This window comes from Fukomys damarensis, unplaced genomic scaffold (assembly GCF_012274545.1).
Source record: "Fukomys damarensis isolate Sample0158 unplaced genomic scaffold, DMR_v1.0_HiC HiC_scaffold_28, whole genome shotgun sequence".
NCBI classification, from domain to species: Eukaryota; Metazoa; Chordata; class Mammalia; order Rodentia; family Bathyergidae; genus Fukomys; species Fukomys damarensis.
In genome coordinates this window covers 38829556-38849907 of record NW_022900940.1, presented here as the reverse complement: position 1 = coordinate 38849907, position 20352 = coordinate 38829556, and the positions used below count along the sequence as shown (strand labels likewise).

General features: G+C 41.6%; 1 protein-coding gene across 19 annotated transcripts in view; it reads right to left on the bottom strand.

The window, feature by feature from the left end:
• Erc2 (ELKS/RAB6-interacting/CAST family member 2) overlaps nucleotides 1-20352 on the bottom strand; it is a 932060-nt gene that overhangs the window by 202238 nt on the left and 709470 nt on the right. For 12 of the 19 annotated variants that reach the window (XR_004514630.1, XR_004514631.1, XM_033756865.1 and 9 more), the window contains 2 exons: nucleotides 9917-10064; nucleotides 8382-8510 (listed from right to left, as the gene is read on the bottom strand). Coding sequence is in view for 17 of the 19 variants with exons in the window: in XM_033756865.1 (XP_033612756.1) it covers nucleotides 8382-8510; nucleotides 9917-10064 (277 nt within the window). In the remaining 2 variants the exon portion in view is untranslated. Of the gene's footprint in view, nucleotides 1-7451; nucleotides 7602-8381; nucleotides 8511-9895; nucleotides 10065-20352 lie in introns of those variants that run through there. The other 7 variants (XM_033756873.1, XM_033756874.1, XM_033756875.1 and 4 more) reach the window with 3 other exon arrangements.

Here is a 20352-nt window from a genome sequence, read left to right as displayed (position 1 = left end):
CATAACAATGCCGATGCCTTGCAAAATCAGCATGAGGTGAACACGGTCACTCAGAGGCAGTGGGAACCAGAAAGGGAGTGAAAAAAGGGCTTTTCTTTCATTTTGAAGTTCAGCATCAGAAGGACACAAGGGCAGGAAGCTGGGTCTTTTTTCAATTCATTTTAAATGATATGGTGAAGACAGCCTGAAAGGACTTTTAATTATATGATGAGAGGAAGGGAGGGAGGGGAGGGAGGGAAAAAGAGACGGGGAGGGAAAGAGAGAGAGATCAAGAGAAGTCTATTTTTATACGTCAAATGATAAAAAAGAAAATGGAAAACTAAAGGAGGGAAAACTTTCCAGCCGCTACCTTGAGAAAGAAGGAGGTCTACGTTTTCTTAGGAAAGTGCAGGATGCTTGCTGGGTCACAGCCCCTCCCCCCAGGGCCAGCTTGAGGACTGGTGATACAGGAAGAGATAAGTCGCCCTCCCCAGCCTGCACACTGTGGCCTGGGGTCAGGCAGGCAGCAGCTGGGGCCCAGGGAGTGGGTGCTGCGCACGGTCACAGAATAAGGCCTTCTTGTTGTTCTTTTCAGCCCCTCTTGCAAGTTAGACTTGCACAGTTTGGAGCTGGCTCCTGTGAAGAGCACGGAAGGGCTTTAGTGTGAGAGCTCCACCCTTCACTGGCTGAGGCATGTGCCCAGGTCCCGGATCAGTTTCCTCAGCTCTGAAATAGGATTACGAATGCCTGCTTTTCAGGGCTGTTGTGAGGATTAAATGAGATTGATGTATTGAAAATCCTTAGCCCAGGACCAAGTGTACAGTAAGAGCTCAAAAACTTGTTAGTACCTCCTTCTGTAAAACTATGATGAAGGGTATGAACACTATTCACATTATACCTGCAGATAAGGTATGATTCTTGAAGCAATGTCACCCTAACATGCCCCCAAATCTACATAGAATGACTCTCTGGTGGCCAACAGCTTGGGAACTTTCCCCTACCTGCACTCTGCTCTGGTGGTGGATCTGAATGTTTCTGGAGGCAGCAACGAACAGGTTAAAGTCTAGGGGATTTCATACGTGTCTAATCCAATAAGAAGCTTGGTAAAACATGCGTTATCACTTAAAGAATAAATGTTTAAAAATAGAGCACAGATGTGAAATTTGAATAAAAAAGAGAGAGAGAGACCATGTGAGAGCTCTTCTAGGCATATGCATGCTATTCTGTTTTGGTCACCTTCGGCTAAGCCTGTGATTCTGATGTGCTCTGCCAACTACGAGATTCAGCGGAGGTGCTTTCCATTACTGAGCAAAAGCTGGCAAATTTTTCTTAAGCTAAAAAATCGGACACAGCTCCCCTTTGTGCATTTCTAAAAGCAGGAGAACACAATGGGAAAGTTGGCCTTTTTAAGTTCTTCTATCTAAAAACGTTACACTTAAAAAAGCTATGCTTAAAAAGCAGAGTGAAGTCTCCGTTTGCTTTTTTCCCTTTAATTAAGAATACTTACTCTAGGCTCCCTGAAAATTTAAGAGACAGCATCACGGTTGGATAGGTATTTGTCACAAAAAAAGGCTACCAATGGTCAATCATATAATTTATACAAATCTCAGAAATTTCTTCTTCTGCAAGAAGTATTCTTTGACCTTTTAGGCAAGGAAGAATTCTGAACTTTAGTAATATTTCTGCATAAAACCAAACCAAAAAACACCCCCACTAAAAAATAGCAATTTTTCTGGTTGTCTCTTTCATGAGCTAACATCTATCTCACTGAAGGTAGAGACTATAAAATCCCAAGGCTCATGAAAAAGTCAACACCTCTTATAGCTGAAGTGAGCTCCACACACACTAGAGGTACTCCTTGCATATTTGGGGAATACTAAAGTAGGGTATAAATCAAGGCTTCCACCAAAGCAAGACCTTCAGATAACAAATTCAGAAGGGGGTCCATCAACCTTACCTTGAGGCTCTGGGAAGAAGCACTTCTAAGGGGGATTTGGGAAACACAAAGAATCACAGAGGAAATGCTTTGCTTCCTTAATCTTGGAGTGTATTTTGCGTCACAACTGCTGCTGAGCTGAATAGATTTCTTGAGTACTGGACTCCAGACACCAGCTGCCTGGGGAAGGAATAGTTCCAGGCTGAAAGCAGACTAGTGTCCTGTCCATTACTCGGTCAGTAAGAGGAAACGTTATTTGGTAACTAAGAGGAGTGCAGGTTTGCCTCCATGAGAATGGCCTGACCTCAGCCTACGGAGAGGGAGTGTTTCTTTTTTTTTTTTTTTTTTAAAGGGGGACTCTCCACAGCACACTGCAAAGATTCTTGACACTGAAGTCAAAGGCAAATAGAGATGTGGCTAGATTTTACTAGAGGGACAGGAACAGCTTACTCCAAAGTGAGTCTGCTACGCAAACCAATGCATTTGCATTTCAGCAATTTGATCTGGAGCAAGCCTGTGGTGCATTACAATGCTGGGATCAAATCAAGCTTTTCTGGAGCTCATCCAAATACAACACTAGGCTATGGGAACCCCACTGCCTTGAGTTCCTCCACTGCTGTTTCTGCTGTTTAACTGTGCTTACCTTCTGAACCATAAGGGGTAATTAAAAGTCATCTGCATACAGTGCAAGGGGGAAGGAAAGCCTGATGGTTCCAAGGAGAAAGGACAGGACTACCAGGCTACCCACTCCGCTCTGGTGCTTTCTGCATGTCCAACAGGCTGTGTCCACCCCTGGTGACATCCAACTTGACTAGCATCCTATGTTTACAAGCATCGCTCCTGACCATCCGGGACAGCCTCTGCCTTCCCCCGGGACAGCCTCTGCCTTCCCCCATTCACAGCCACATCTCTTTGGCTAGTCCTTGAAGACAGTCTTAAAACTTCTGGACAACACAGGACAGGGAGGCTCCACAGCACCGGTGCTAACCTGGCAAGGCCATCAGAACATTTACCTGAACACAGGACTTTAATTTTCTGCAAACCTTGGGGGTTAAACAGAGAACAATGGAACTTATCTCCTGGTCTTCACACCTTCTTGCTCCCAACTTACCTGCGTGTTTCCTCATGGCCAAAAGCAATACCCAGAATTTGTAGGAGAATGAAAAGAAAACCAAGTACAATTTATCCCTGATCGATCTCAAAAATATTCTAACTGGTTCGGAGAAAGAAGCTGGTTCTAATTTTAACTAAGCAATTGTGTCTGGACTTCATTTCAAAAAGGCATTTTCATCAAGGATGTGCATATCACTGCTTCAGCAATGGGAAAGCATTTGGGAATAAGGCTTATGGGGTAAGATTTAGTCTTAATCGTTCTTCAAAAATCTTTTAGCAGCAGGCAAATCCAATGATTTCAGAATTAATTATTTTGATGTTAGTCCTTTCTTCAAGACACCAAAGCAAATAATTTTTAATAATACTTTCTAGAACTAGCCCTCCTAGAAAAAGAACAAAACTCAATCTCAACTGAGATCTGCTCCTAACAGTGCACAAATCTTGAAGCCAGGTACTTTTTTTTTCCCCCTTAGAGGTAGAATAAAACATCAGAGATGTGTGCTCATTAAAAAAACAAAACAAAACAAACCCAGAAACAGAAACAGGAAGAACACAAGCTAGATTGACTTAGATGCCAATTCCACCAAACTGCTTAATCTTTTCTCTCTCTTCATACTGTGCTCAGCCTAGAAACCACCCAAATGTCAACACCTGAGGAGTGTCATGAAGACTCTTTCATGGTTAGGCATAGCTGGAACTGCTAGATTCATTTCATATCACCTCTGGCTTTCCTGACAGATGTTTAACAGAAAGTATTTCTAAGCAAATTGATTTATGAGATATACAGAAATTTTCAGGGATGGAATGGAGGGGCTCCCCTCACACTAAGAATCCTCCGCCACATCTGGGAACTGAGTGACATTTTACTGAAGAAGAATCCAGGAAACTGGACGGGATTTAAAGTATACAAAGGTAAGAAGGTTTGGAGAAAAATGAGCCACCATCCCATGGCTCGGGCACAGGAAAAGGCACTTCTTTAAAATGCCTTAAGACATGTCTGTCAAGGGAGAGGAACTATTTCGAGGCCATCTATTGAGGAGCAGGCTTTACTCTGCTTCTACCAACTCCTTTTGGGAACGGACACAATGAGGCTAGGTTTTGTCTAAAGGGAACAGGATCGTGACTGATCACTGGTATCTGTCTCTTAAGAAGCTGCCCTAGTGGCGTCTTCATTATTTCATAGGTTCAACAAATATTTGCTAAATGTTGACTACAGGCTGGCAATTTCCGAGGCCTGCAGATGAGTGGTGAGCGAAGAAGTCACGAGGGGTCACAGTCCTCAAGGAACTCATAAACTAGCAGAGCAGATAATGATTATTCTAATTACCACAAAAACAAATGGAAATTTTCACCTGTGACAGGTGCTGGAAGACAGAAATACGTGTACTATTAAGGGCCAAATTGGAGGATTTGATTCAGTAGAGAAAAGTTCCAGAAGGCTTCTCTGTGGAAGTGATGTTGGACTAAGACTGTAGGCGGCTGGCTAACGAGGAGAAGAAAAAGGGAAAAGTGTTCAGGCAGAGGGAATGGCATGCGCCAGAGGAAAGGGCAACGGTCTGATCTGTCTTAGTCCTGACACTTATGGGAGCAGTGAGAGGGGGAGAATGATGAGAACAACATGAGATCTGTCTTTGGAAAAGATTATGCTTCTGCTCAGCGAACAGTGGAACGGTTGGCCTCACATGCAGGGCAGCTGTCCTCACAGGCATAGCCAACACTGGGCACAGGACATAGTGTGGGAGTGACCTTCACACAAGAAGGAGGATAGGGGAGATGGTTCCCATGGCACATTGCTGAGGCTGCCAGAAAGGCAGGGATAGCATCGCGTCAAAGACCACTGCTCCCACCCTACTGAAAAATCTCATGAGGTGTGACAAGTACTTTCTTATTCGTGGCTCCAACTTAAGTGGCAATGCATCTTCAAAATGTAGGAGAAGCCTCTGGAACTCCTTGGAGGGCAGAGAAGAGTGGGCTGCTCAAGGCAGTCTTAATCAGGCAATCCAGAGGGGCTGGCAGAGTAGACTCAGGAGGGAGCCCTCTCTGTTCTGAGGCTACCAAGTGAGTGCGTTCTGTTTGCTAAGGGCCAAGAATCTCCACCTCAGCACACACCACTCTGAACAGAGGCTGTACAAGAGTCCCACACAGCCCACTTCAGTTCTTGCTATGACAGCTCACCTCCTCATTCACTCACAGCAGCCACACTGGTTCCTGCTGCTTTGCAGCACTGTGGGCTCCTGCCTTAGAGTTTTTGCACTCGCTGCTACCTCAGCTGGAACATTCTTCTCCCAAGGACCACATGGCTCACTCCTTCACCTTCTTCAGCCTCTACTAAAATAGCCTTCCCTACAGGCTCTTCCTATCCATTCTTTTTAAAATCATTACCAGCCCCTCATTCCTACTCGGGCACGCTTTTTCTCCTTTATGCATATTTTTCTATTTTTTTTAACTCATAATTTGTTTATTATATTCATTGTTTATTGCTTTTTCTCCCTCCATTAAAATTAAGCTCCATGAGGAAAGGGTATTTATTTATTTTGGTCCCTGATGTTAACCCAAAAACGCCTAGCACTGTAATACAAAGGAGACGTGCAATAGACACCTGTCTTACCAACCTCCTCACCCCTCCTCACCCGAGCTGGCTGGGAATCACAGGCTGAGGCATCGGAACTGAGTTTCCCTGATGACATTTGTGAGATGCAGGAACTGACCCACGGCTCACGGTGCTGGTGTAGGAAGGCAGTGTTCAGCCCAGCTAAGATCAGAGTGTCAGCACTCCTCCAGTCTGAGACCAACTCTGCACAGCACGAGTAAGTGGCATAATAGTGATCAAGTCATATGGTCTCTTGGAGTCGGGGTTTGATAAATTAAAATACAAGGACAACACTTTTCTTACTGCAGCAGAAAAAAATATGTCATGGATGAATCCTCAGCACCTGGAAGAAAACCTGGCCCATAGAAAGTATACAATATATTGCTTGGTTGATTATGGGAAGAATATGAGATGTCTGTAAGTGTTGGCTGTTTCTCCCTCAGTTCTGGGGATCAAACTGAATGCCTGGTTTACGGTAGGAAAGCTCCTGACCACTGCTTTCTATCCCCAGCCTTGTTTATAAATTTATATCACATAAAACACTTGACATGGTTCCTGGTCTGTGGTAATCATGCATTCACATAACAAGTGTTTTTTGAGTGCATACTATGCATCTGGAAAAGTATAATACCTGTGGTGATTACTGAATAAACTACTCCTATTTAGCCACTGGAAATGGTATGGGCAGTGGAGAGCTTTTGTGCATAAGATATTTTGAGCTCCACGGGAAGCCTGAAGAACATGGCGCTTCTCATGAGCCATTTGGCCTGACCATCTGTGTTGAAACTGAGCAGGCCAGACCCATGTCCCGCCCTTCAAATAATAAGCTCTGCTCTTCCAAGTCAGCCATGCAGGTGAAGACATCTGAGGCCTGCAACCTGTCCTTCCTGATGCATGTCTCCAAGGGCTGCATACACAGACCAGGCAAATTTCACAAGCACTATGGGCCCCTTTAGCACAAGCTGGGAGCTGGGGGCTAAAGTTCCTGACACATGTGCACCCTGCTCCACAAATGCTTGATCTGAGGGGAGAGGGCTAGGAAGGCTTAGGTGCCAACATCTGCTGCTCTTTCTGCCACAGTTCAACAGGATATTTTCAGAGTTGTAATTTCCACCTGAGTGCTGGGCAGCAATGATGAAATAAAAATTAGACTACTTTTAATATTGGTGGTGACATTGATTAGCAGCAGTAGTATAAATAGCAGCTCCTTTTTACCAGGCACCTGCAAAGCACTTTGTATACCCTGGAGGTCAAAGTAACTCTTTGAATCATGTTATTATCCCAGTGTGCTGATGAACAAAGCAAGGTCCGGGGAAGTGCCCATGAGTATCCAAATAACAAGACCTAGAAATGAAGTCAACCTAGTGACTCCCAATAGTGGATGTCATCTGTAAAATCCACTTAAGATTGGCAAAAGGTCTCTGACAAACATCATGGTATGTCCAGCTGTGAGAACTAAGCAAGCTGCTCTACTTTGCTAGACCACCGCTTTTTTTTATAAGAGCAACAGCCCCTTAGTTTTGCTAGGAGTTGATCAATTAATGTATGAAAAACCCTTAGACCCATGCCTCCCACTTGGTAAGCTCACAAGTATTAATAATTACTCTTGATGTGGTCAAAGAGTAGTCTAAGCCCAAGAACCCCAAGCAGAACTCTGCAAGTGGTTAGAGTTCTTGGCTTCTTAATAGGGTTTTGGGGTATCTACATCAGGTTTGTGAAGACAAAAGAACCTCACAATTTCTGCTTTTGCTTATTACTGTGATTTCCTTCCTAAACCTGTGGGTACTATGCAGTCAGGAAGTCTAAAGCCTGAAGTCTGTCACTTACAAGTTGTGTGTCTTTGGGTAGGTTAATTCCACAATGTAAGTCTCAGTCATGCCCCCTGGAAAAGAGTGATAATCTACCCCTTGCAGGGTGTCTGTGAAGACTGGAAGATGATATCCTTGAGGGATCCTGGATACAAGGACCAGCCCACAGAAAACACTAAAAAAAAAAAAGAAAATGGCAACTGTTTTTATAAGCAAATTAGCTACTATTGTTAGATTCATTATTTGCAACAAAGGTAGTTAAATAAATGGGGTTTCTCTTGCTTTTTGGTGGGTAGGATGTAAGAAGGGATTTCAGACCTAAGCCTCATCACCAAGGAGCCTAGCCTCTTCCTTCACTGCCTCTTTCTCTACAACAACCCTTCAGATCCTGCCTCCGCCCAGGCAGGGGCCTACCTCTACACAGCTGGGATTTCCCAAATGTGCCCCATGATACCCAAAACCAAGCTTGTTGCAAAGAATGAAGGCTTTGTGCAGTTTCCCAGGAGCAAACTGAAGGGCTACACTTGATCCTGACTGGAATCTAGAAGTGCATTTTCATGATACTCAGAAAAATAGAAAATAGCTTTTAAAAAAAAATCCTTACTGGGAAAAGTAGAGGTAGATATGTGTATCTAAGAGAAAGAAAAAAAATCCACTCTGAATAATCCACTCTGACTGACAGCAGTGCCCTTGGCTCCTTGGCTTTGCAGCCCTACGAGGTCATTTCAGAAGAGCTGACCCAGCAGGGTGACCACCAAGTTTGGAATTACTACAAATGCACAATAAATGTAATGGCATTGCAAATCACTATATGATGCTATCACCTATGGTTTCCAACTTACGGCCACTGAGCACTAGAAATTATCAGAAACAATGAAGGTCAGAACAGAATATAGCTCTTGTGCATCCCCAAACCCCATGTTGGGGGTGAGCGTCTCCTTAGCAGCTGACTGACCTGAGACCTTTGGATCATGTATGCATCGTAGCTGGACCCGTGGTACTTGGCCGTAATATCTGGGCTGTAGCCAACATCACAAGAGCATGGTATATTCGAGCTCGGGGGCTGTTTCTTAGCTCTATAAACCTGTAGGAGAAAGCTACAAAGGTTAGGTGTAGAAAGGGAGTTTGAAGGTAGCACAGGAAATAATTGGAGAGAAGGAAGCTTATCTTGCCAAGTTGGTGGAAAACCCAGTGTAGGAGACTCACAGCTCCAAATAAAGAAGTCAGATGTAAGCAGTCTCAGAACCCTGGGGCCAGCAGTAGCAAGACATGTCGCTCTGTAGAATGACCCCAATGTTTGGCAGCAACTGAGATCTTCCCTCTGCAGGCAGAAGGCCCAGGCATAGCGGCAGGGTCTGTCTTTCAGAAAGGCAGCCCCCTAAAATATGGACTGATTTAGGGCTAACAGATGCCTTTTCTTTCCTAAGGGAAAGGTTAGCCCCATTTAAGTTAAGGGGGTTTATCTCTTCAGGCTTCCCCTCCATTCATCCTACATACTGTGCTTAGTAAAGCTCACCCTAGTGGGCAGAGAGCCATTCCTAGGGATGGAAATCAGTGTGGATTCTCTACATGGTAATCGTGCACCATTGAGAGAGCTCTGGAGCCACATGTTACCTAGCTAGGTTGGGCAGCCACCTTATGAGGACACAGATCACTGAGCTGAGCAAGTTTCATAATGAAGTTAGAATCTAAGTAAATATCTTTAACCACTGCTTATGAAATTTTTCAAGTTTTATATGGAGGAGACAAATCACCTGCAGACTTCAGGGCAAAATTATTGCCATTTTAAGTTACTTCCAGAAACTCCTCCAAAAGGCAAAGAACTTTAGGCACAAGTTGGCCTATACTTTGCCATTTCCATGAAGAAAAAAAAAAAAGTCCCAGACCAGATAAGGAGAAGCACAGGATAATGGCATAAAAAGGTGATTTAAAAAATCACAATGAATGATGGCTGTCAGGTTCTAAGCCTAATCTGGCAGTACTAGGAGCTGGGAGCTGTTCCTTTACTGAAAAGTCCTGGAGAAAATAATTGAGAACCAAAGATGGATGTATAGAGAGAAAGAATCTTAAAGAACTGGATGAGGGGAGCTATTCATAGGGAATAGGAAGTGGGCAAGACAGAAACAGAAGGTCACAGGTCCAACAGAAAAGAAGGTACCCTGAATTGAATTGGGAACTATTAGCCTTTATTTAACAGTCAAAGTCTACTGGAAGGAAGAGGGCGAGAGTTATTTCTGGGGAGATGATACTGATATAAAAGAAAGAAACAGCACTGAGTGTAAACCACAGAAGCCCAGACACATGCACCATCAACACAGAAAAGCAGGCAAATCGTGTTTCTAGTATCAGTTTGGGACATTTGTGCTCCTACCTGGTTTTAGCTGCTTGGGCTCAGGATGGACATGGGTAAATGAGGAGTGGCTAAACCCCAGAGAAAGCACCCAAGGCCCCAAGCCCAGCAAAACACACCTTTCATGCAGGAGGCCCCACCTGCTGCTTTAACTGATGCACTAGTCGGTCCTTTTCCCGCTTGAGGGCCATAACTTCTTCCTGTGTCTTTTTCTTTTTGGAAGCAGACAATTCCAGCAAGGCAATATTTGCATCTTTTTCACTGATTGCCGCAAGAAGGGCTTCCTGTCTGGTAAAAATAAAGATTATTGTGATCATTTTAATAAAGTGAAAAAATTCCAAACAACTGGTATTGAAAGTGGCAATGAGCCACAGGCTATGCTCTCTGAGAAAGCAAAACAAATACTGGTTAAGACAAACTCCCTTCTTGACTCTTAGAATGGACAAAGTAGTGTGGGTTAGCATCCCTGAGACTTGCACATGGTATCTTCTCAGAGAGATCTTTCAGCAGTTTCATAGGTACAGCTACAAATTAGAGGTGGAAGAGGATCGATCAATTTATTTCTAAGACACTTTCATCCATCTATCCATCCGTCCCTCCCTCCATCCATTTCTGAAGGTTCTAAGTCTCCAAAGCAACCCAACGGAACTAAGTAATAACTTGAACATTGAGCAATACTTTTTCACGAAAAATTTTCGTTTGAAGACAGGCAGAGACACTTACTAGGGTCCCCCTTTCCATTCTCAACCCGTTTAGTGAAGGTTTGGCCCAGTTCTCATCCTATGGGCGCTGCCTTTGTCATGCAGCACCTCACCTTTCAGGTGTCAGCCGAATGTACTCTCTGCAGACAGTCTTTCTCCCGCTCCTCCCTCAAACAGCATTTCTCCATCCTCTACCTTAAGTCCCCATCAGGGTTCCGTTATGCTACACTGTTTAATTTCTTTCTCCAGCACTCTTCATCACTCGACAGGGTCTTAAATATTTGTTATTTGTATGCTTTCTACACTAGATGCTCTATGAAACTGGGATTTCATCTATCTTGTGTACCAGTTCTCCAGCTTCTAGAAGATCCCTGAGCATAGTGGTTAATCAAGAATGCAAATTCAAAGGATAGAGAAATTCACTTACTGCTTTTCACAAATTTTTGAAGGTATCCCTGGTCTTTTTTTTTTAATTTGTTTTTCACAAAATGAAAATATGTTGTTTCCTACTTTATGAATGATCATGGTCTAGCGAGAAGTTTAAAGTTGTCTCTTTTTACCTTTAGTGTCTAATGTGGGGACTGCTTTTGTCACACATTTTAACCTGGGATCTTCTTGGACAACTGGGTGTATTTCATTGAATTCTCCTTTGTCCCCACCATTTGTGTCATTTGTGATGTCTTCTAGATACCTTAGAAGATCCCACAGCTCCAAGGAAGCCTCCACACTGGGTACATTCTATGTAAACAAATCCCAGGAGTGAAACCTGGTCATGATCCTGTTTTGCTTTTCCTTCATCTCTATCACCAGGCCAGGCCTTCTCCAGATGTTTGGACAAGATAGTCATTATTTGGATCTCAGATTTTTTTTTTTTCCTTTTCACTGCAGGGATTTTTATGAACTTTCTTGGGCCTCAGTAATGCTAGGCAGTAACAGCTTCTGTGTGAGGATTATACAGTTGTATGAGTAGCAGAATATGTCAGGAAATATCTCCACTTTCCAGAAGGAAAACAGTGTAGCATGGACTACCAGCAGCAGCATTAATATTTGGGTTTACAGAGCCTGTCTCCTCTGGATAACATCTTGAGACAACAGACATGCTCACCACTCACAGCCAGTGCTATTTATACAGAAGGCCAATGTGAAGAGGCTGAGCCAACTTTAAGTCAGGGAGAGCCTATTTGCTATCTGCTCCACATTTAGCTATAACACGTGCAATATTCAACATCCTTTGCCCAAAACTCAAATGTCTAAGTAAAGCTTTTTTCATAGAAACCATCTCAAATTGGGAAATGATGACAAATCATGTTGCCATCCTATGATTGATTCTTTATACCTAAAAAGCAACCATTTTAAATAGTGACAACTATCTGACTGAAATGTGGAAACATTTATATTTGCTGAGAAACTATTCTCCACCAGTCTTTCATGGCTTTGCACATCTTACAAGCAAAGACATTATTACCTTCTTTTCTAAAATCTTTCAAGGATAGTTGTGTTGTATGGTGACCAGTATTAAAAAATAGAAGTGATATCTCCCTTTGGTAGCCATGCTTACTGTTCTGTATAATAGTGTCTCCTTCCAGAGTAAAGGCCAAGCATGTTACTGCCCATTATAAAACATTCAAGTTCCCTAAGCTTGGGGCCGCTCTCTTGTAATGCAATCAACTGCATGTTCACCTGGCCCACCCGCTTGGCCTCCACGGAATGCAAACCAAGGGGGATTGATAGGAGCAGTGAACACTGCTGTCTGCATGATAAGCAATAAAATCCTGTCTGGCCCAGAATTCTCTTATCATTTGTACCCATAAAACTGAGGTAGCTAACTTGTTAGCATGCCAGTAGGAAAAATCTCAGACCCTTCGCAGTTCTTGACATGTACATGTATATCCAGTAGGATCCCTAAAATATGCACAGGGGAAAATTAGAAGGAAATACACCAAAATTGTAATAGTTATTATTTCACTGTGGTAGAAGGGATTGGCTTATCTTTACTCTTTTTCTCCCTTCTGCTTATACCTCCCACAAAGTATCATCACAGCAAACATTTAAAAACTGTAAGCAAAGCTCTTCAGTCACCAAATAAATGGCAAAGTGAATGCATCAAAAGCTTAGCAAAGGCAAAATCTTCTCACCCAGGTTATTTATAGTTAGCCTCTGTAGTTAGGTGTGCACACACATACTTTCACATGCACACAACTTCTGACACAATCTACCTTAACTCCCATCTGGTCCCTTTAACCCACTTACCTCTCCAGTCAAAATTTGGCATTACATAGCTTTAATAACCATTAAATGTCATCACCAACCTAAAGAATGACTATTCCAAATTCACTTTCCCCTATAATTTTATAATTTAGGCTTTTAAACATTTGACATTTATTTCTCCTCATGACATGTCTTCAAACATCCTAGGAAATTAATTTTTAATTCTGCCTTTACTGTTAGAAATGAATATATTTCCAATTCTTCATAGATGTTATTACCAAATATAGCTTCAAATCAAATTATTCCAAATTGTTAACCCTTAAAACATATTTAAAATCATTTTATAAAACTACATTTAGTCACTCATTAACGTTCACATACATACAAAATAATCCATTTTGTTCTTCATAACCTTTTCTACTTTCGTTTTTGTCATTTTTTTTTTGCTTTTAGTCCATAAATCTCTTTTACAGAACTCTAAATAAAATAGATGTAACAAAAACCATATATGTTTTGAAATCTTTATTTAAATATTGGTCCAAAACTAATGGTTCCCCCTAAAATTACTTTGAGATACACATTCAAGTATTACAGACTATTTAAATCAAAGAGTAATTAGCAGAAGGTCACAGAGGTGCATACAATTAGAAAAGTGGGAACATTTCACCCTCTTGGATATTTGGAAGGGTGTCTGAATATGTCAAGACATGCTCATGTGTCATCTATTTGTAAAAGGATGCAGGCTAAGTCAACCATTAGTTCTGTTAACAGAAAGCCATTACCTTTATTTATATGAGACGAGTTTTAGAAAATGTGGAAAAGAATTCTCTAGTGAGGTGACACGCTTTAGTGAATAATTTAAATCAATGAGCAAATTCTGGACAGAGCTAACTCATTATCCCTGCTCTAAAGTTCAGGTGTTTTTGAGAGTGGGGGATACCGGACATAATTTTATATAAAGATTAACTTCATTTTGCCAACCCTCCATCAGATTTCTGTGAGTTAAGTTGCTGATACGCTGACACATGCTACCTAATGACAAATACTTCACTAAAATTACCTCAAGGCCTGTTTTGAGAAAATACAAAGTTGAAATAAATTAAGAGGCTTAAATTAAATACCTCACCAACACCATGGGAAATTTTGGGTCAGCCATTCATAAACTAGGGAAAATGAAGTATTTGCAGTTTTAATGTAGTATTAAAAAATAAAAGGTGTGAGTGCAGAGAGTATACTTGCAACATGACATGTGGAATTCAGTTGGAACATAAAGAAAAATCATTAATTTCTCCAATAAATCCATTACTTTCTCAATTCAAAGTCAGATTTACCTTGGTTCAGAAATTGTTACTGCTGAATCAACCCAAAAAGAATTCCCCTAAGTTTGAAACCATTTCAGCACTTACTCTATTCTTTTTGCTTTTTCATAGATAATATGAGAATTTTATATAAATTCATCTTTAGACACTGAATGAGGTTAACTATATACTGAAAAGTCCTCACTTTTGCAGTACATATACTAAAAAAGTATATATTAAAAGTTTGCAAAATTATCTCTAGGACACCACCATACTCTAGTTACTAATGTGATCTGTCTATGCCCCAAAATATAGCTTAAAATATGAAAAGGAAGCCCAAATATGCTAGGAAGGAAGATAAGATAATGCAAAGAGAAATAAATCTATAGGAGTCTGCTGAATGCCAAGTTAAGAAAGTGGATCATAGACAGCATTTTATCAAAGTGCAGCCTAAACAAATGTCAAGGGGAATAATTTCTTTAACAAATATGGGCAACAATGGAGGAAAAAGAGGGGAATTCTATGCCCTCACATGCATTTAGTCAGGGTTAACAATGGATAAAGTACAGGCAAGAACACATTTAATAACCCTAAGCTGTCATTCAGTTTGTAGGAGGTAGTCAAGACACAGCTAATAAGACACCAAAAAAAATGGTTTGAGCCACCCTGGAAAAAAAAAATCTTCCCTGGGCTAAAACAAAAGAGGATTGAAGGGCATCTGCTGCCAAGACAAATGCCTTCTCTTGCATATCGCCTGTGGCTAACCCTCACAGGACTCTCCAGGATCCCCTGATGGTGATACAAGCCCAAGACACTTATCACCGTCAATTTAAAAGGGAGCTCTGTAAACATTTCTGTTTCACTCCCTGTTGTTGTCATTCTATTAATGATGATTTGAGCTCCAAGAGGGGATCTAAAATTAATTTTAGGAGTTGCAAACAAAGCAAGTCAATTAGGAACTGTTATAAATTGGAATAGGGCAGAAGAATGAACACATTTTTTTCTAGTGGACTCTTGTTTTACTTAGCTGACCCATCTTTAGGAACACATTCAATTACAAAAGCAGATGCTTGAAAAAATGCATTCCATTAAGCAATGTTTGGATAATGACATAGGCGGGTGAACCTACATTATGTATGGTGCTCAGCCCCAGGCAGTCATGTTCCAATCAGACTGTGGGGGAAAAAAATCTGCTCAATCAACTTTTCCCAGTTAATTACTGTTTTCTTTTCCTCATGACCCTTAATCTTCAACCATAAGTTCAGTAGGAGGTGACTTAAGACACAGAGTGACGAAAGATCTTATTCAAAACAGCTTCTGTCTCACCCCTGGGTGGAGGTTGGCTGGGCTCAGCCCTTGTGATAGATGTTCATCTACCTCAGTTTCAAAAGGAGCATTTTCAAACAGCATCCTGAGAAAGGGAAGTTCTTTGATATCACTTAATATTCTACCCACCAGCACTGTGGCACATGATGTAAGCAGAGGGGCCCATGCAGAAAGCAAAGCAGCTTGCGTGAGGTGTGGCCCAAGGTGTGATATACATCTGAGCAAGCGCCAGTCTCAGCAAAGACAAAGATTACACCAGATTTGCAGAGGCCAGCCCTCGGTGCCCAGATTCCTTAATGTGGCTTCCTCTTTGTCGCCCACCTCAAACTGACCTCAAAAAATAGTTTACCCCAATTACTGAGAATTCTGTCTTTGAAACCTAAGAGCACACAAATGGAATTTCTGCACACGGGACACAGAGTCTCATGGAAGTCTTGGCTCTCTGCACCACACCAACATCTATCTGAATTCTAGACTCAGAGAGGCAACCGGCCGGGTGTAGGATCCTCCAGGTACAGCTGGCTAGGAACTTAGCTCGCAAAAGCAAAAACTGTTTGCTTCAGGACACTAACAGGTGGCGACACCAGCACCACTAAGTGTTCTGCTGCAAGGGTGGGACGGTGAATGTGAAGCTACTGATTTCCCCACGTGGAAAAGGTCCAAGGTCCTAGGAGTCCATATGCCAGGAAGAACTACAGGCCCCATTCTAAACTGCTTTCCCAATTCCCAGATCTTTTGAGAATTGATAAAAAGGCCATGAGGGACGGAAGGGACCACTGTCTGAGTCTTAGCACTGGTCATGTGTGAGGTATGACTGAAAACTGTGTTGGATCTGAAAGGAAGAAAGAAAAGAAAAAAGAGAAAGAGGGAGAAAGGAATGGGGGAATTCTTTTGAGCACCTTAGCTTATTACGATCTTTTAAAACTTAACCACATAAGTAAAGTATGGCTGAAGTCATTCAGAGAAGAAATTGATTTTCAGTGCCCGAGCTCTTCAATCAAATATATTTGGGAAGCTCAGCAATATGTTTTGTTTTTGTGACCCTAGGCCCATTACTTGTTATCTCTGAGAGTTATATTAAATTTAAATAAACTAAAAAGAATAATAGCAACTCTCTCAGACATTTCAAGAATTAAGTGTGATAAAACTTGTAAAAATTGCTCAGTGCCTGACAGAACCACACAATATATGTTAGCAAGTACCCATTATTACCTAATATGGACGTCACCAAATTTAAATTTGAAAGTTTTGCATTATTTTAAGATGGGCTCTTCTTTGTATGAGATACATCTAAACATGTTAGTGAGTCTCCTACTTTAAGAAGACTTTCAAAGAAACTCTAAAATTGGTTTCTGTTAAGCTGCACATTTGACTTTCATGAGCTGACATCTGTTTCACAAACAAACTTAAAGGAGAAAACACATTCTGAGTGTGGAAAAAGATCTGTTGACCATAGAAGAGCTGCATCCCAAGCAGCTAGGCCTGCCTTGGTCCATAACTGTTCATTATCATTCCGGTCCAAAGGCTACACTGAGGTAGGCAGGATGTGATTTCACACGGTGTGGGAAATGAAAACTCATTCTGAAAGGTAACCCTTTAAAAGTCAAGGTCAAGTGCACAATCTAACCAATGTCAAACAACTTCAAAAATTTCTTCCACGAAAAAGAATCTCTTAAAAGTGGCAAATTTGAAAGGCAGAGAAGATGGGAGAAATGGCCTTGTAACACCCATTACCAGACCCCGTGTCGCCGTGCACTCTCAGGTGACGATCCTCGCTCATTCTTGTTATCCCCACTCAGGGACAAGAAGGCTTCTCCGCTGACTGTTGAACCCTGCAAGGTGGTTGCTATGTGAAACGCACTCAATCAGCGTCCCTGGGAGGCTGCTGGGTATGGATAATGAGAAAACCAAATGTGTCTGGACCTCGCTGTGGGGCAGGGCTTTGCCCAGTGTCCACCTAAACTAAACCTATTGTCCATGGGTGATCAGTTACTGTCAAGAGGCTTCTCCCGTTGCACTAACTTGTTGGCTAGAAATAAGCAATCACCAACAAATTTCCAGCCATGGCCAATGCTTAGCTCCCAGGGCATATACTCAATTTTTTTCTTATTGGAAAGTGAGATGTGGACGTGTGCATACATGCATACGTGTAAATTTCCCTAATGCAATATATTTTAATTTTCCTTCTACTGTCCATTTAAAGCTACTAAGATTAGTCCGGTTTTGTACAGAGAAGCAACTGCCCTCCTATATTGTGAAGTAGATATTTCCCTTCTTAATTTGAGTATTTAATGTTAAATCTAATCTTTGTTTATGTTTACATAGAATAGTCTAGTTCCATAAATTAAAATGTGATGAGAAACAAAGCAGATTGGCATGTTACTGCTGTGAGGAGGTCATGAACAAAAGGGGTACATTTTAGAATTTTCTTAGTACAACACTTTAAAAAGTCAAATTTAGGTTTAATGGAAAAGATCTTTGGAGAATGAAACAGATAAAATTGAGTTTTCTCCGGCCGGGCATTTAGCTCAGCGGTTCGGTGGCCTGCCTTGCAAGCGCAAGGACCCAAGTTCAATCCCAGGTAATAAAACAAAACAAAAAAAAATGAGTTTTCTGGAGGCAGCTGCTCTGAGAGTTCCTAGGAGACGGAATAAAGCAGCTGAGCTTCTGCACAAGGGAAGGAGCTGAGCAGCGAATCTGTGTGCTGTGGGTGAAGGTGGAGGCCAGGCAGAAAGGTTTCTGGGAGGCGTGATTCTCATTAGGGAGCATATTAAACTGATGTCCATCAACTCAATGCTGTTGTTTTTTGTTTTGTCTGCCAAAAAACTAGATAATAATTTATAATCTAGAAAAGTTTTCCTTTGGGAAGCTGATGGCTTTTAAAGTATCCTCAACAATGTAATTCCTCTTCTAAGTGTCTCAGGTACTTTCAGAAGTCAGGCTTTTAGGTCTGCCATCTTGTGGTCATTTCCATAAACACTGTCATTTTCCCTTTTTCTGGAAAAGTTACATTTCTGTAATTCTACATTTTTAAAAAGCACCAAAGACAGGCTTATGAAAAAGAGAAAAGAACATTAGCTATAAGAGAGATCCACAATGCAGAGGTAGTGAAGCCATTTCACACTCTAATCACCCCTCTGCTAATATTACATATTCTTTGATAAAACCCTAGATTCAAATGATCATCTATCAACCAGCTTATCATTAATACTGAGGAGCCAGTGAGCAGGTGACAGGCATGTTTTAGGTGTCTGATTTTTGCATGCCTTTTGTTGTTGTTGTTTTTTTTAAAGAAGATCATTTAGCAGATACAAGTTCGCTCTCAAATGACTCAGAGTAGCACCGTTTCTGTACTTGGTATGGCTTTGCTATGACAACACCCAGAATAAAATAGATTGCAAGTTCAAAGCGGGCTCTATACCTGTAAACTTGGGGGAAACACATTTCTGGAAATAATATGAAGGCCAGATTAGAAATATATACTTCAACAATGTGAGGGAAAAAAGTGAGACCAACTTTATCATAGCTGTAATAGAACTAAAGAAGCTGCTATCACACTACCATGAAAACACAAAGAGGCTGTTTAAAGCACACTTACTGACCATTTGCCATAGGCGCCAACAAGACAAAAACCAAATGCAAATGGCCATTTTTCTGGTGAGGTCTCACCGATGTATCATGCGCATAGACATAAAGGTGGTACAGGAGCATATTCAATGATTATGAATTAATTTTAAAGCCTAAACTACAGAAGTATAAAATGATGCACTTACCCATATATACCTTAAGTATTTCAGTGCTAAGCAACTGGCTCAACAGATATCCATAACAAACAGCTGAGAAACTCAGCTAGTGGATTCAGAAATAATGCGCAGTTTTATCTGTGAGTTACCTGAAATTTCTGGATTCATGGATACAACATGCGGAACATTACGAGAGTGCTCCTTCTCAGAGAGCGAGGGAATGCAAAACCAGACAATAGATGAAGAATAAGAGTCTGGTAAACTACCTGAAAGCGCTCCACATCTGGAAAGAATTGTGAGGGAACCAGCCCAAGACACAATGGTATGGAAAGCAGCCTCAGATTTACAGTATGGGTGGCCTGTGGCTCATGGAAATAAAATTTCCACCTTAGAAGGAGTGATCACTGGAAGTAGGAACATTTTTTATCTAAAATGATTAAGTCCAACCTGAGGCAACTGAACTGAACATGCTCTTCAGGGTGGCTGTTTAACTGGCCATAAAAGCAAGACCAAACAAGGCCAATGATTAGGGTCCTGTCCTTCAATCCCTTCTACTCATTAGCACATCTGTAGCGAGCGCCAGGTACCAGGGATGAATGCACAAATGAGACAGACATCATCCCTGCTTCCATGGAACCTAGAACACTGCAGACCCCAGAGACTCTCCACACAGTCAAGGAGCAGGCCAATCCCACGGTGACAACACAAAAAGAAAGCCACTTCTATTATCTCCAGGAGCAAATGCCTAATTATACACAAAAGCATGAAAAGAAGATGCCCACGAATCTTGTTTACAGATCCAAAGATCAGCCATAAGAACGCACATGGCATTCTACCCACACAAGCTAAATGTTGGGATATTTGAAAAGCTCCCTCCCACACCATCATCTTAAACTTGATCCGACTATTCAATGCAACTCAGAGGCTCAGAAACAAGGAAAAAGAAAAATTAAACCTCATGTTCATAGCTGGGAGCCTGGATGATATGAGAATATAGGTCATTTTATAAGCTTCAATCTAGTAGTTTTCTTCCAAAATAAAAGCAGCTTTATTGACTTCTTTGTTGATTTACTTGTTTATTAACACATGCCCACAGAAAATTTTAGTTCTTTAACACTTCATACCCTCAACAATTTAAAATGTTGAGACAAGTAGCTCTCCCCAGTATCTAACCATTATTCCATATGCATCCAAGACTGACCACTAGAGGTAAGGAAACCAGCGTGCAGGAGAGCCTGTTACACAGATTGGAGGCAGGCAGAGGAGACTAGAAGCCCAGAAGGGTGACAGAACTCACATA